This window comes from Musca vetustissima, unplaced genomic scaffold (genome assembly GCF_032173495.1).
Source record: "Musca vetustissima isolate MV318-11 ecotype Yass unplaced genomic scaffold, APGP_CSIRO_Mvet_v1 utg34209, whole genome shotgun sequence".
In the NCBI taxonomy this organism is placed as follows: Eukaryota; Metazoa; Arthropoda; class Insecta; order Diptera; family Muscidae; genus Musca; species Musca vetustissima.
The window spans coordinates 158,127-175,477 of NW_026877941.1; the positions used below are offsets into that span (position 1 = coordinate 158,127).

The 17,351-nt window shown below is 32.8% G+C and overlaps 1 protein-coding gene across 1 annotated transcript; it reads right to left on the minus strand.

The window, feature by feature from the left end:
• Positions 1 to 260: 260 nt before the first annotated feature.
• Positions 261 to 15,315, minus strand: LOC133322661 (innexin inx1). The gene is made up of 4 exons (XM_061531624.1): positions 15,044 to 15,315; positions 9,319 to 9,426; positions 1,862 to 2,370; positions 261 to 488 (listed from the first exon to the last, which is right to left on the minus strand). Exons 1-4 carry the CDS (start codon positions 15,290 to 15,292, stop codon positions 266 to 268), a joined length of 1,089 nt encoding a protein of 362 aa, XP_061387608.1. The 5' UTR covers positions 15,293 to 15,315; the 3' UTR covers positions 261 to 265.
• Between the last annotated feature and the right edge of the window lie 2,036 nt (positions 15,316 to 17,351).

The following is a 17,351-nucleotide window of genomic DNA, read 5'->3' on the forward strand; positions in this document are numbered from 1 at the left end:
AGACAATTAAAAACAAAACATGGATGTACAAAATACATCGTTTGTATAATTGTGTATACATATATAAAACCTCAAAGACATTGTATTATAATCACAGAACTACATTTTTTATATAAAGTTTTTTCTTCTTGTTTTTTTTTTCTTTCCATTTTTGTTGTGTACGTTTTATAAAAAATTCTCTTTTTTAGTTGAAGGTCATCGTTGTTTGTTCTGAAGTTGGGGGGCAGGCTGTTGTTGTTGATTTTCTTATGGAAATGTCACAAAATCACTTGTTGCGATTGTATCTTGAGGGATCAATTTCTTTAGAGAATTCAGTCATAACTTCCTTGTAAATGGCGGGATCCAAATTGCGACCCAACATATAGATCAGCCACCAATCACCAATATCCAATTTCTGTGATAAAATACGGCAAGTTTCCAAACTAATCATACGATTGCGGGCATGCAATAGACGTGGACGGAATTTCGGCATGAAGAGCATGAAGGCACTGGGGAGGAAAGAAATGAAAAATAATTAATAAGGGAATAAAAATGGAATCAAATTAATGTAGACGATATTTCAAAAAGGCCAGAGGTATCCATACAGACCAATTGGTCATTATAAAGACCTGTGGTCTCTATACAGACCAATTGGTCATTATAAAGACCGGTGGTCTCTATACAGACAAATTGGTCTTTATAAAGACCGGTGGTCTCTATACAGACCAATTGGTCTTTATAAAGACCGGTGGTCTCTGTACAGACCAATTGGTCTTTATAAAGACCGGTGGTCTCTGTACAGACCAATTGGTCTTTATAAAGACCGGTGGTCTCTATACAGACCAATTGGTCTTTATAAAGACCGGTGGTCTCTATACAGACCAATTGGTCTTTATAAAGACCGGTGGTCTCTATACAGACCAATTGGTCTTTATAAAGACCGGTGGTCTCTATACAGACCAATTGGTCTTTATAAAGACCGGTGGTCTCTATACAGACCAATTGGTCTTTATAAAGACCGGTGGTCTCTATACAGACCAATTGGTCTTTATAAAGACCGGTGGTCTCTATACAGACCAATTGGTCTTTATAAAGACCGGTGGTCTCTATACAGACCAATTGGTCTTTATAAAGACCGGTGGTCTCTATACAGACCAATTGGTCTTTATAAAGACCGGTGGTCTCTATACAGACCAATTGGTCTTTATAAAGACCGGTGGTTTCTATACAGACCAATTGGTCTTTATAAAGACCGGTGGTCTCTATACAGACCAATTGGTCTTTATAAAGACCGGTGGTCTCTATACAGACCAATTGGTCTTTATAAAGACCGGTGGTCTCTATACAGACCAATTGGTCTTTATAAAGACCGGTGGTCTCTATACAGACCAATTGGTCTTTATAAAGACCGGTGGTCTCTATACAGACCAATTGGTCTTTATAAAGACCGGTGGTCTCTATACAGACCAATTGGTCTTTATAAAGACCGGTGGTCTCTACACAGACCAATTGGTCTTTATAAAGACCGGTGGTCTCTATACAGACCAATTGGTCTTTATAAAGACCGGTGGTCTCTATACAGACCAATTGGTCTTTATAAAGACCGGTGGTCTCTATACAGACCAATTGGTCTTTATAAAGACCGGTGGTCTCTATACAGACCAATTGGTCTTTATAAAGACCGGTGGTCTCTATACAGACCAATTGGTCTTTATAAAGACCGGTGGTCTCTATACAGACCAATTGGTCTTTATAAAGACCGGTGGTCTCTATACAGACCAATTGGTCTTTATAAAGACCGGTGGTCTCTATACAGACCAATTGGTCTTTAAAAAGACCTGCGACATTTTAAAACTACTTCAAAATTTTTTTCTTAACTTACCGGAAAACAATAAGACCAATCAGCAATGCCAACAGGATCATATACCAGAACCAGATGAAAACATAGGTCTTCTCATTGACAATATTCAATGGCAATATACACAGGGAATCATGTTTCTGCAGTGAACCTGAAGCACCATATTTGTGGAATATACACTTGGTGACACGTGGGAAAATATAAACCATAGGATCGACGCGTTGCTCCTGTGGTACATCGGACAATTGCATTATCCTTGTACCGTATGACATAAATTCACCATCAAAGAAACGATTCATCAGATACATCTGGACAATAATATTGATCAGACAGAGGGCTTCGCATAGCCAATAACGTATCGCATACATCTTATGACGTTTAACGTGTTTCGTTAAATAATCGAGTAGAGCATCACGTTTAGCTTCTTTTTCTTCACGCGGACAAATGGTAATGTTCAGGCCCATAACAATCATACGCATAAGGCCACCTTCGAATTTGTCCCACAGGAATTTGGGGGTGTAGCATGCAATGGCCTGGAAGGAAATAAATGTGAGTTAATATGATATATCTAATTAAAAAAATCGGGTAAAATAATCTCAAAAAAAGAAGCAGAACATATAAAAAAATATAACCTCATTTAAAAATATAATAGTTTTTATAAAGTTTGAGTTGTATAATAGATCGATTAGAGGTATTTTATAATATCCAACGACCTAATTACATAGCCTTAAAATTGTAATTTAACTGAAGATCTCAAGATCTCAAAAAATTTCCATACTATTTATCCTCAACATATTTTTTTATATTCACCGCACACTGCATGTACAACTTATGTTTAGTTTTTTTGTAAACAAATAATAGTTTAATTTCAGAAAAAAACACGTGTGTCTTGAAATATTCATTAAATCGCCACCAGAGCAAATTGACAAAACACCGGGCACGTAGATATCGACTATCGGGCACCGGGCACGACTATATCGACGTAGATATCGACTATAAACAAAATCATTATTGGATAATGAAATAATTTTATTACTTAGTTTCACATAAATCATCATGAATTCCAATCACGCCATTTAAATGTCAACTAGCGGTTTCTTTAACAGTTATAATAAAAAAACCAGACACGCAAAAAACTGAAAATTGATGTTGACAATTGTTGCTACTTCTAGTCTACGTTTTGTAAATTTAAAGTGTCAGAAAAAAATAAACTGATAAGAGAACACCAAACTATTATTTTTTTTTAATTTCTGTTCTGGAACATTTCTTTGAGCATCTTCTGCAGCTGAGCTTGTTTAAGAAGCGATCATTTTGATGAAATGATGATTGATGGGTTTTTCAGGTTTTCGGGGATTTACAACTAAGAATATATGTAAGAAGTCACGTAGTTTGCTGTTTTGAAGATTATGAAATTAAAAAAATATATAAGTAAAATAAAAATGATTTAGAATCGAAGATTCGACATTTGTCTTCATTTTAGGAAACAGTACCTTTCAAAGCAGATTTTTATTGTAACGATGAATAATTAATCCACACACCTACAATTGCTTTAATGGTATACACATGTTTTGCGCAACCTTTTACGAAGTGTGTTGATGGCTCAGAAGGATAAGTGGTCTGACAACATTTATGTTGCTCTAGGACCTAAGTTCGAGCCCTAGCCGTGCTCGGCTGAAATAATTTTTATTTATTTGAATTTTGCCTTCATTTGAATGAATTTTTAAGTGAGATATTTATACTTTTTCGAGTCATGTTTAATGATCTAAGGTTTGCAATGAATTATAAGGATTTTATAGTAACCGTAATCGTCCCTTGATAATGACTGCACCAATATTTGGAATCGATGTAGCCTATCTTCAAACTTGGCCATACTTCAAAAATATACATCTGCAGATATATATTTTGAAAACTCACACCCTACAAGACGCTGATGTTGTCTGAAGTAGGGATACGTAGTCGAGGGCAAAAATCGACTTTTAGACTTTTCGATTTTTGTCTCTGACTAAAAAGTCGATTTTAGACTTTTCGATTTTTGCCTTTGACTAAAAAGTCGACTTTTCGATCTTTCGATTTTGTCAAAACTATTCAAAATCGATTTTCGACTTTTACTGACTTCTGCAAAATCGACTAAAAATTTGATTTTTTATATGAATTATTGTTAACAGATAATGTAAAGTTCCGGAAAGTAAAATTTTTGGGCAATTTGAGCTTTGTGATAAAAAACCAAGTATTTATGAAGAAAATCGAAAGTCGATGTTGAAAAGTCGACTTTACGATTGCCTCATAGATCAAAAGTCGACTTCGACTTTTAGACTTTTCAATACAAAAAGTCGATTAGTCGAAAGTCGATTTACTTATCCCTAGTCTGAAGCATGGGTACTTGCGCAAGTAGATGAGACAGCTCTTGGGCTGTTTGAGAGAAAAATCCATATATTCTCGGACATGGACATATTCAGACGGATTGAGCTGCAGCGACTGCTCTGCCTAGTTCATTTTGTGAGAATGGATGAGGATTCCCCCACTCAAAATCGAGGCAAGTGATGGTTCACGCAGAAGGGGAAGGACACAAATCCAATGGAGAAATCAGGTGGTAGACAACATCTCGGAACAGGTCTTTCACAACATCTCGAAACATAGTATTTTAAGCTAGGCTTATGGAAGTAAAATCAGTATTGAATTTGGTCACTATGACTTTTTCCGTGAGATGCTGGGTTCAGTTCGCGACGACCCACATCTGCCTCAAAAGATTGTAATTGCTGGGTTGATGTGGTATACATCTAAGCACAATCATCCCAATGTAAGCTATATCTTGAGGCCAGAGAATTGGAATGAGATCTTCTCCAAAGGGTCGTCGTAACCGGTAACGAATCATGCGTTTATGGTTATTACGTGGAAATAAGAGCTGAATCAAAGCTAATAAAGGTCAATACCGAAACGATCTGATGATTTCGTACACCAGAAAGAGGATAAAAAGGGCATCAAGTGAGGAGCTGAAAATTACAACCAAAAGAGCGGCTGAACAAGGTCAGAAAAAAACTGAAAAAATCTCGTGAATATTGCCCAGATAAATTTAACAATTGCCTCTTATTGTCTAAGAAGTTTCGGTTCAGATCAGCAGCCTTATATAAAATATAATACTGGACCTTCAGGGACCTGTAGTTTAGTAACGGAACAAATCGTTTGGTAGAATCGGCAATATAGCCGTTGACAAAATTGAACACCACATTTCAAAATTGTCTGCGATAATATCTATGATCTTCTGAAAAAAGGGGATACGACCTTCAACATCGGTTAAGACATTTATATGGGCGATATGCTAAAATGTGGACATAAATTGATTCAGAATGTTGTCTGTCCTTTGAGAAATTGCAGAAATGTAGGTTGGAAATAGCAAAATATGGAAGGGATTCTATATATTTCTGTCAAAATTTGTTGAACAGTCTGAAAATCGAATAATACTAATTATAACTACATATGTTTGAAAATACGGCTACAACATTCAACATATCTGAAATAGATTTTAAAAATTTCTAAGAGGAAATATTTAAACTTCCATAATTCCGAAATGCCAAATTCAGCCACTTCGGAGAACAACTGGGGCTAAATATTCCAAATGCCAAACATTTGGTGATATAATTATATGGGATATATTCAAAAACGTGGACAGATCAATAAAAGGAGAATTTCAAGATCTATCTCGATTGTAAACGATAGATGGACGTGGCTAAATCTATATTCATTCCTCGGGTACAACATGTTGGAAAATATATTTCTTCAAAATATATCAAGTCAAGCTGTATAATGATATTGGGGCTTATATGAATTATCGAAACGTTACATGTCAATATTTTAAGATTTATTTTTGAGGGATTCGTGCTATGTTTTGAGGCATAATCCAAAATATTACCAAGGACAACTATTGGATTTTTGTTAAGAATAATTTTGGAAGACAAAACTTTAATTCAATATAGATATTCAGCCATATTAAAATCTCAGTATCAAAAAATAATTCCAATAATCTTCCACATTTTCCGTACACTCCATACATTCATTAAAATGCATGGTCATTTATGTATTCAAATCTTTAATGACTTCCCACACTCTCAAAAACATGTATATTTTCTAATTAAAAAAATGGATTGTAAATTTTTGAAAAGGGTTTCAAAACTCCACCCAATAACCTTCTGTGGACAATGCAGCATTGCACCTTTGAAATGAAATTCCAAGTCATCATAATAATGTTTGCGTTTGTTTCCCCGAAATATTTCAATTGCTTTATTTTACACTTAACCTAATAAAGACACCATAACATTTACGAAACTGGTTTGATTTCAGTCGAAACTTTCCCTGGTTGAATAGACATTCATTTCTTTTTTATTAATACTGTATATGGGGTTTTTTGTGAACAATTTAAACAAAAACGTAATTTCTTCTTGACCGAAAATAAAAGACAAAAACGATCTTTCGAGTAAAAGAATCAACGTCATCATCAGTATCACAGCAACATTTTTATGTTGCTTAATTCTATACAACATAATGGTGAGCTGGTGTGATTTTTATTATTGTAACGAGTTTGTCTGGCTTGGCTGGCAGACATAAAAACAGACAGATCTATCTGGGATGATGATGAGGAGGAGCATGACAATGATGAGTTTCAAAATAGTTTCAATTCCACTTCAATTGACTTTAATTAAGGTTTAAATGTAATTTCTGTATCTACGTATATATGAAATATTTATTTCAACACACAATCCATACTTACACACAACATGTGGATATATATATCAGTGATCTTATACATTTATAAGTAGATGTGTATAACAGAACTGTGATCATTTATTATAATCAATTTAATGTTGATTTTGAGCTTTTTTCTCTCTTTCTGTCAATCAAGTATACTCTTTCTTTAAATTGATTAGATACGAGTAAGAAGAGCCACAGTTACCTTTATTTCAATATTCAAAATTGTTTTTGTCGTTCGTGGGTGATAAATATGACAATCAATTTTATAAATGAGGATAATCTAATAAAAATGTTCCAAATTGGAGTACAATAGCGTGAACCGACTGAGTGCTATAAAGGTAAAATTTCGAAATCTCTAGACTGCTACAATTATTTACTAACACTAAATATGAAACTAGTAGGACCATTTAAATTTGGACCAAATTTTCCACGACCGAATGTGGGACCCGTCAGCCCTCTCCTCTGGTACATCCTACAAAGGGTAAGATATATTATCAAATTAAAATCAAATTTTGAAGTCTTATGGAAGACAAAAGTTTTAATAATATGTTTGTGGGATTTTTGAACCAAAGATTATTGGGACTATTTTCGAGGGTAAACGAGGAGCTTAAAAATATTTTTGATTGATAAAGTGTGGATTTTTGAAAATTGTTTTGAGAGATTATCGCAACAAAAAGCGGGTATTTGAGAGAATAACGAAGTCATAAGTGTGAATTTTTTATGAATAACTTTTGAGGGGTTATGGAAGCCCAAAGTAAGATGTATTTATAGTAATTTGTTGTCGAAGTTAAAAGTGGCGAGATTTTTGGATTAATTTTGGAAAAAAAATATGGAAGCCAAAAGTAAGGATTTCCGGACCATATTAATTAAAGGAACCGAAGCCAAAAAACATGTTTATGCCTATTTTCGAATGATTTTAGTAATCAAAGCCAAAATGACGATTTTCATGTCTATTTTTATACCCTACACAACTATGTTGTCAGGGTATTATAGCTTTGTGCAGTCCCAAGAGTTTGTAACGCCGCGAAATATTGGCCCTACACCCACCTTTAAGTATACCGATCGTCATATCTCGACTAGCTGAGTCGATCTAGACATGTGTGTCCGTCCGTCTATTTATTATAATATGTAAACATGATACAGGCCACAGTTATGGACCAATGTTCACGAAATTTTGCATGTAGGATGGGCCAATGAAGACCCCTATTGTTTTTGGTAAAGATCGGTTAATATTTATGGGATGAAATTATTTAGTAACCCATTAACATAAAAGGGCAGAAATATAGCTCTGACCGCTTTAACACTTTGAAAGAGGTTCCAGTCAAGGATAACGCCTATTGCTTTCGGTGATGATCACATAAAAAATTTGGGATGAAGTCGACCGAAAACTTAATTGTTTGTGTTTTCGAGTCGATCTACAGGCCACAGGCCGAACAACCCACGGTGAAGAGAATCTGGACAAATAATTAGAAGGGCTATACTGAATATAGGGTATATTCGGAAAATATGTCAGTGTAAAGAAAATGTGCTGTTGATCTCTAATCGGTCAATAGGGTGCAAATATCACGAAATATTGCCCAGGCTCGAAATAAACATCCACAGAAAGTTAGAGTTCTGTGGTAGGGTATCGTATGGTCGACCCGTCCGACTATACTGCTTCGCTCACTGGTTCTTATGGCTATTTTTTGAGATATTATTGAAACTCAAATGTGATATTATAAATAATAATGTTAATTAGTATTTGGTGTACTATGGTGCAAGTTAAGATTTTTTGGAGAGCCACCAATGCTCAATGAGTTGATTTTTGAAGATAATTTTTGGAGAACCATGAAATGTGGATTTAAAATGTGGATTTTCTTAAAAATATTCTTTATTGATTTTTTAGATCAGTTTTCAAGACTAACTTTGCTAGTCTTGAAAACTACATTTTTCCCGACCATGGGAACCTATACAGATAGGTATCGAGATGCACGTGCTTGACCTTATAAAAATGAATCACGCGGCATGTCTGGCACAACAATTTCCAGCAACTTCTGACTGTCCTCACTTTTCAAACAAAAAATCATTTCTTTTCTTTCTCCCCGAAAAAAAATCTCAATTTAAATGCAAACATTTTTGCCTGACAACTGAACAAATAAATTCACCAATTCTTTATGAGAAGCGACATAAAAAACGCAGCACGTTTTTGCGCTGTCAATTGAATTCCGTATTCAAATTCAATAAAATAAATTGTTTAAATAAATTTAAAGCAAATAAATTGCGAGCGTGTGAACAAAAATGGTTATTAATGTCTTCAACTGTCTGTCTGCTGTCTTCGGTGTTTGAATTCATGCGTTATTTATTTATTTTGTATTACTCGGCTGTTATGTTTACTAACATAAAACGTTTATGTTTTTTGTTTTTGGTAATAAAACAAAACGACAACACGAACATATTACCTTTTAAGCCAGCTACTACACATAATAATGACGATGATTGTTCACATAAATAGAATTAAAAAAAAAATACACACAACGACATCATGTTATTGCAACAAAACATGAGATCGTGTAAACATTGTTTTAGACCACTAACTAACAGTAGGCTATAATCATTACTTTTTTTGAAAGCCATAATTGTAGACCATTCATTATTGCGGCGATTTTTTTGAGGTTAGTTTTTTTGTTTGCTTTATTTGGAACAGATCAGAAATATTTTATGTCTCATACATCAGTTTTCGTTTGATTGTTTTAACTTACCTGAAAGAAGAGCACAAAACAAACCCACTGATAGTAGGTGTAATACTTTTTAGCATCCTCATCATCGAAATCGTTTGCAATACCAGGATGTGCCACTTCGCGACCAACCTAAAATAGAAGGAAACACAATTTAATTATTACTTATTAAAAAAATAAGCAACTTTTTTTTTTAAATAAGGATAACAAAGACTCAATTCCTGAGGAAAACAACTTCAGTTATTGAGGTATTTTTTCTAAATAAAAGTTAATGAGGATTTTTTCTTATAAGAATGAGGTATTTTTTCTATAAAAAAGTAAGCCTCAGTTAGTGAGACATTTTTCTATATCATTTTTATATAGAAAAAATCAAGCCTTAGTTAGCGGTGAATTTTTTCTATAGAAAAAAATCCTCAGATAGCGAGGCATTTTTTTAAAAAATCGAGTCTCAGTTAGTGAAAATTTTTTTATAGAAAGAAATCAAGTTTTAATAAGAGAGGGATTTTTATAATGAATAAAGACAAGCCTCAATTGTCGAGGCATTTTTCTATAGAAAAATCCCTCTATTACTGTTGCTTGATTTCTTTCTACAAAAAATGTTAAACCTCATTTAATGGCCTTAGTAAATGCGCCATTTCTTCTATAGAAAAAAATCAAGCCTCAGTTAATGAGACAATTTTTTTCTATAGAAAAAATCAAACTTCAGTCAATGAGGCATTTGTTTCTATACAAAAAAATCGAATTTTTTATAACGATTTTTTTCTATAGGCCCATTTTTTCTATAGGAGGCATTTTTTTATAGGAAAAAATCAGGCCACAGTTAATGAGGCATTTTTTTTCTACAAAAAAATTAGGCTTAAGTTCATGAGGCATTTTTTCTATAGAAAAAAATTAGGCATCAATTTATGAGGCATTTTTCCTTTGGAAAAAAGTTCAGGCCCCAGTTCATGAGGCATTTTTTTGATATGGAAAAATCAGGCTTCTCTTAATGGGACATTTTTTTCTATAGAAAAAAATCAGGACATAGTTAATGAGGAATTTTTTTCTATGGAAAAAATCAGTCCTCAGTGAATGAGACATTTTTTCTATATTGAGGAATTTTTTCTACAGAAAAAAATTAGGCGTAAGTTTTGTTCCATAGAAAAAAATCAGGCCTAGTTAATGAGTCAGTTTTTTTTAATCAGGCCCCAGTTTTTGAAATTTTTTTTCTATAAAAAGAAGGAAGCCTCAAGTGTTGATACATTTTCTTTATAAAGAGAAAATCTAACCCAGTTTATGAGGCATAAATTTCTATAGGAAAAAAATCAGACCTCCGCGTATGAGATTTTTTTTTTCAATATAAAATCAAGCCTAAGTTAATGAGGCATTTTTTCTATAGAAAAAATCAAGCTTCAGTTAATGAAGCATTTTTCTATAGAAATAATTAAGACTCAGTTAATGAGCCATTTTTTCTATAGAAAAAGTTCAGGCATTGGGTTCATGATGCATGTTTTCCTATAGAAAAAAAATCAGACATTTTTTCTATAGAAAGAATAAGGCTCAGTTAAAGTATTTTTTAAGAAAACCCACTTCAATTCCACCCGATTGCAACTGAGGAATGTCTGCACATAAATCAATAATATAGGTATATGCCCCTTATTTTTCAATAATTTTCAAATGCCATAAGTTTCAAATTTCTCCGGCATACTCTCAAAGGAAATACCAAAGTACCCAGTAATCTTAAAATAATTTAAAACAACATCAAACCAACCTATCCACAAATTGAAGGTAGAAGTAGTAGTTCAAATAAAAACCACCATTGAACAACAATCACCTCCAACATATCCTATTACCAATTCTTGGAAAGATTCATTCGACTGATCGCAGATGACAAGATGAAGGGCCCACTAAACGATTCTTTAGGCTTACACATCAAACACATTGAAGGGAAATGCTAAGACTCCATGAATTAAAAAAAAGAAAGACCAGATCACATTTATGGCAGCAACCGTAAACCGCAAACATCCTTCACGAAGTTTCTCAAATTGCTAGCTATGTGTGTGATGGATATTGTTTTTGTTTTATATCATTTGAAATATAATTAAAACCCGATACCGCCTTAGTTTTTTTTTTTTTGTTAAAAATCAAAACCTCGCAATGAGCGAGATGGAGGAGAGCAAAAAAAAAAACCGAACATGGGGCGTAACAAAGTTGTCTGCGCATAAATTAAAATTCAGTTGCCACAAGGCTATGGCCATGGCTGCCGTTTCCTTTCTGGAATTCCTCTGTACATAGTACTTTCCAGGAGTTCGCCAACGAAACAATACATGTGTGTGTGAGTGTGTTTGGAATAGCTCTTTGGGTTTCTTGTTCCATTTACGGTACTGTTTTTCTTTTCTGTTTCTTTTTATGATGTTTAATAATTCATGAAATGCACTTCTTGTGTATTTTTGCACGCCATTCCCGCCATACTTAAATAATCGCTGCAATAAAGAGTGAACATAATTCCCATATGTTGAGAGTCCAGCAGAAGACATACATATGTGTACATGGACTCTGTTTGGGTCTCAATGTCGTCACCGTCACGTCACAAAACGTCTTGAAGTTCAACGGAAATTTTAATTGCATTGGCGATCAACCCGTTCAATTTCAGTTGTTTATGCGGGTGGGGAGACTTTTTTAAAAAAAGAAGAAGACACAATATTTGAATTTTATTCTCTTGTTTTTTTTTACACTGAAATTCATCAGTATTTTCATTGTTTTTATTCATACAAACACATATGTATGTGTGTGTAGAAATTTGCAGATGTTTTTCTGACGATCATTATTTTAAGAGAATTTGAAAGGAGCAAAAAAGAAGACAATTGTTCCGAAAGGGAACAATTAAATTTGAAGTACTGGAGACCAATCACAATTCAAATACCGTAATTGAATAATCAAAATTTTCCTAGAATTCAAAATAAAAGTTTCGGTTAATAAACCGTTCAACCCTCAAGGGCTAAGATATGATTTCAACTCAGATATTTTTTTAAATCAAGCCAGAGAGATAATGGCCTCAGTTAACGATAAATTTTTTATACAAAAAATATTCGGCATCAGCTCATGAGGCATTTTTTCTAAAAAATGGATTTTTTTCTATAAAAATATCAGGACACAGGAATTCTGCAGAAAAAAATTAGGCTTCAGTTATTGAGGCATTTTTTCTATAGAAAAAATCGGGCTTTGTTATTTAGGCATTTTTCCTGTAAAAAATCAGGCCCAAGTAATGAGGCATTTTTTTCTATAGAAAAAAAATCGGCCTCTGTTAATGAGGCATTTTTTCTATAGAAAAAAATCGGCCTCAGTTAATGAGGCATTTTTTCTATAGAAAAAAATTCAGGCCTCAGTTATTGAGGCATTTTTTCTTATAGAAAAAAAATCTGGCCTCAGTTATTGAGGCATTTTTTTTTTATAGAAAAAAATCAGGCCTCAGTTTTCGAGGAATTTTTTTCTATACAAAGAAATTCGGCCTTAGTTCATGAGGCATTTATTTCTATAGAAAAAAATCAGGCCTCAGTTATTTATTTTTTTCTATTGAAAAAATCAGGCTTTCGTTACGGAGGCATTTGTTCTATAGAAAAAAATCAGGCCTCAGTTATTGAGGCATTTTTTTCTATAGAAAAAAATCAGGCCTCAGTTATTGAGGCATTTTTTTCTATAGAAAAAAATCAGGCCTCAGTTATTGAGGCATTTTTTTCTATAGAAAAAAATCAGGCCTCAGTTATTGAGGTATTTTTTTCTATAGAAAAAAAAATCAGGCCTTAGTTATTGAGGCATTTTTTTCTATAGAAAAAAATCAGGCCTCAGTTATTGAGGCATTTTTTTCTATAGAAAAAAATCAGGCCTCAGTTATTGAGGCATTTTTTTCTATAGAAAAAAATCAGGCCTCAGAATTTGAGGCATTTTTTTCTATAGAAAAAAATCAGGGCATTTTTTTCTATAGAAAAAAATCAGGCCTCAGTTATTGAGGCATTTTTTTCTATAGAAAAAAATCAGGCCTCAGTTATTGAGGCATTTTTTTCTATAGAAAAAAATCAGGCCTCAGTTATTGAGGCATTTTTTTCTATAGAAAAAAATCAGGCCTCAGTTATTGAGGCATTTTTTTCTATAGAAAAAAATCAGGCCTCAGTTATTGAGGCATTTTTTTCTATAGAAAAAAATCAGGCCTCAGTTATTGAGGCATTTTTTTCTATAGAAAAAAATCAGGCCTCAGTTATTGAGGCATTTTTTTCTATAGAAAAAAATCAGGCCTCAGTTATTGAGGCATTTTTTTCTATAGAAAAAAATCAGGCCTCAGTTATTGAGGCATTTTTTTCTATAGAAAAAAATCAGGCCTCAGTTATTGAGGCATTTTTTTCTATAGAAAAAAATCAGGCCTCAGTTATTGAGGCATTTTTTTCTATAGAAAAAAATCAGGCCTCAGTTATTGAGGCATTTTTTTCTATAGAAAAAAATCAGGCCTCAGTTATTGAGGCATTTTTTTCTATAGAAAAAAATCAGACCTCAGTTATTGAGGCATTTTTTTCTATAGAAAAAAATCAGGCCTCAGTTATTGAGGCATTTTTTTCTATAGAAAAAAATCAGGCCTCAGTTATTGAGGCATTTTTTTCTATAGAAAAAAATCAGGTCTCAGTTATTGAGGCATTTTTTTCTATAGAAAAAAATCAGGTCTCAGTTATTGAGGCATTTTTTTCTATAGAAAAAAATCAGGTCTCAGTTATTGAGGCATTTTTTTCTATAGAAAAAAATCAGGCCACAGTTATTGAGGCATTTTTTTCTATAGAAACAAATCAGGCCACAGTTATTGAGGCATTTTTTTCTATAGAAAAAAATCAGGCCTCAGCTATTGAGGCATTTTTTTCTATAGAAAAAAATCAGGCCTCAGTTATTGAGGCATTTTTTTCTATAGAAAAAAATCAGGCCTCAGTTATTGAGGCATTTTTTTCTATAGAAAAAAATCAGGCCTCAGTTATTGAGGCATTTTTTTTCTATAGAAAAAAATCAGGCCTCAGTTATTGAGGCATTTTTTTCTATAGAAAAAAATCAGGCCTCAGTTATTGAGGCATTTTTTTCTATAGAAAAAAATCAGGCCTCAGTTATTGAGGCATTTTTTTCTATAGAAAAAAATCAGGCCTCAGTTATTGAGGCATTTTTTTCTATAGAAAAAAATCAGGCCTCAGTTATTGAGGCATTTTTTTCTATAGAAAAAAATCAGGCCTCAGTTATTGAGGCATTTTTTTCTATAGAAACAAATCAGGCCTCAGTTATTGAGGCATTTTTTTCTATAGAAACAAATCAGGCCTCAGTTATTGAGGCATTTTTTTCTATAGAAAAAAATCAGGCCTCAGTTATTGAGGCATTTTTTTCTATAGAAAAAAAATTTGGCCTCAGTAAGTTGAGGCATTTTTTGTATAGAAAAAAATCGACCTCAGTTATTGAGGCATTTTTTGTATAGAAAAAAAATCGAACTCTGTTATTGAGGCATTTTTTGTATAGAAAAAAGTTCGGCCTCGGTTATTAAGGCATTTTTTTCTATAGAAAAAAATCGGGACTCAGTTCTTGAGGCATTTTTTTCTATAGAAAAAAATCCAGACTCAGTTATTGAGCCTTTTTATAAAAAACTGGCCTAAGGTATTGAGACTTTTTTGTAATCCTCAATTTTTGAATAAGCTTTTTTCTAGAGAAATAATAATTGATAAAAATTTTATAAAAAATAATAATTTCTACATACCTGTCTCCGAAACGCATCCGGCATTGTAAACGTACTATGAATCCAACAGAATGTGTTCACGACATGCGTCGGTATACCATTAACTATACAACTGATCGGTTGACCGACATATTGAGTGGCAGTGATAATTAAACTGCATGTCAACAGCAGGACTGTAGTAAAGGAATTATGCAAACGAAATATTGTATTATCCGTTTGTATATCCTGCCATTTTAGATAACTTTTTAAGCCGACCAATAACTTATACATGGCAGCGACAGTTTGAAATTAGCGAAGAGTTGGAAATTCTGAAAAATCGTTGCGGTGGGTGTAGGGTGGGTTGGAAATTTAGAAAGAATCACTTATATTTTCTGGAAATGTTTAGAAATCTTGTTAATTGGCGAGAATTCATATCAGCTGGAATGAAAAAGAGGAGAAGAAAAATAAAAAATTAGTTAAAAAGTCATAAAATAATAAAAGGGAAATTTTAATTTAAAAGGGGTAAAAAGTATGTATTCTATTAAAAAAATCAAAGTTCGGCAAAAGTGGTATTTTTTCAATAAAAAAAATCTGGCTCTGTCAACGGTGCATTTTATTTTATAGAGAAAAAATACCACAAACAATCCGTTCTCAATTTAATAGAAATTTTTTCTTTAGAAGTGATTATTTTCTCAGTTCGTGAGTTATTTTTTTCTATAGAAAAAAAATCAAATCTCTGTTCATGAGGAATTTTTCTATAGAAAAAAATCAAACTTCAGTTCATGAAGTGTTTCCTACAGAAAAAAATTTAACCTCAGTTCTAGAAGCATGTTTTTTTCTTTTCTATGGGAAAAATAAATCTTCAGGTTTATTTTTTCTATAAAAAAATCAAACTTCAGTTCATGAGGAATTCTTTAACAATTTGGCTTCAGTTAACAGGAATTTTTCTATAAAAGTATCTGGCCTCAGGTATCAATTTATTGAATTATTTTCTATAATATTTGAGGTATTTTTCATATAGAAAATATTTGAATTTTTAAATCACAAAAATATTACCAGCATCTTGGAGGGTTAAAGCAACTTTGAGAAGTATTCACCCATTCAACACAGTAATACAAATTTTTCATTTCATAATTATTGTATTTACAAAAAATACTAATAATAAATTCCTGAAAATAACAAAAAACAAAATGAATCTTACAACAGCAGCAACAACAAAAAATCCATTGATTGAATCAAAGCTTCTGTACCAGCAGCAAAAATCGGAGCGACCGGTCGACTCATCCAATTTATCTGAAAGCTGTGCATTGAACTCAATTAATGTCAATTTATTGGCAATAAAGCCGCTGCAGGAAAATAATTCAGAATTCCCTTCCCCACCCCCTTCTCTCTTTAAGCAACCTCTCACATTCAATTAAAAAATATATGCATAAGTATAACTTGAATAAAAATGCATAACTTCTTCAGATATGTCCGATATTAGATACAACGAGAGTAAGAGGACATAAGACTGAGAAAAAATTTAATTTGTTAAATTAACAAAGAATTGGAGACACCACACCATTGAGAAGAGCGCCACCAAACAAACTATCTATGCAACAGCAGTACACAAATTGAGGGCAATAAACTCAAGAAGACACACTGATCTAAACAGTTTTTTTGTATTGAGACAAACGAACGCAACAAATCTTTGTTGTCGCTGGCCTCATCACCCATATGTCTGCGTCTGCATCGTTTTAAATAGAAATTTCTTTGGAAATCTTACGATTTCTTGTCAAACGTGAAATTCGTCTCCAACAAATGCAGCCATCTGATATCATTTGATGAAAGCAGCGGAAAGTCCAGCATCATTCATTCCCTTTAAATACTGAAAATTGTCATTTTAAAAATAAATTTGTTTATTTTCAGTTTGGTTGCTGTGTTGTTGTCTTATCCCTGAACTTGAAATAATCTTGGAATCTTAAAAATAGAATGCAGTTTCCCATATGCGCAGACTATTCCCATATGTTTGCTAAGATAATGAAAATATTTTTGAAATTAATTAACATCAAGATTTTTTTTCTATTGTGTGGAATTTTTATGAATATCTAAACAAGTTGATGTTTTTTGGTTGCGAAGAAATAATCATAAAATTAATGTCTTTAATTAGCACCATTGGAGAGATTTTAAATATTTACTGTCACCAGTTGCTACCCAGTGACATCACACGCAATCTATGAAGATGGATAAATAAATATATTGTTACTGCCATAATGATTTACCAAAATAGCCATAAGAAATTAATAATTAATTATCATGATCTTAAATTGTCATAAAAAACCGGATATATACCGCGAATAAGCCGAATGAT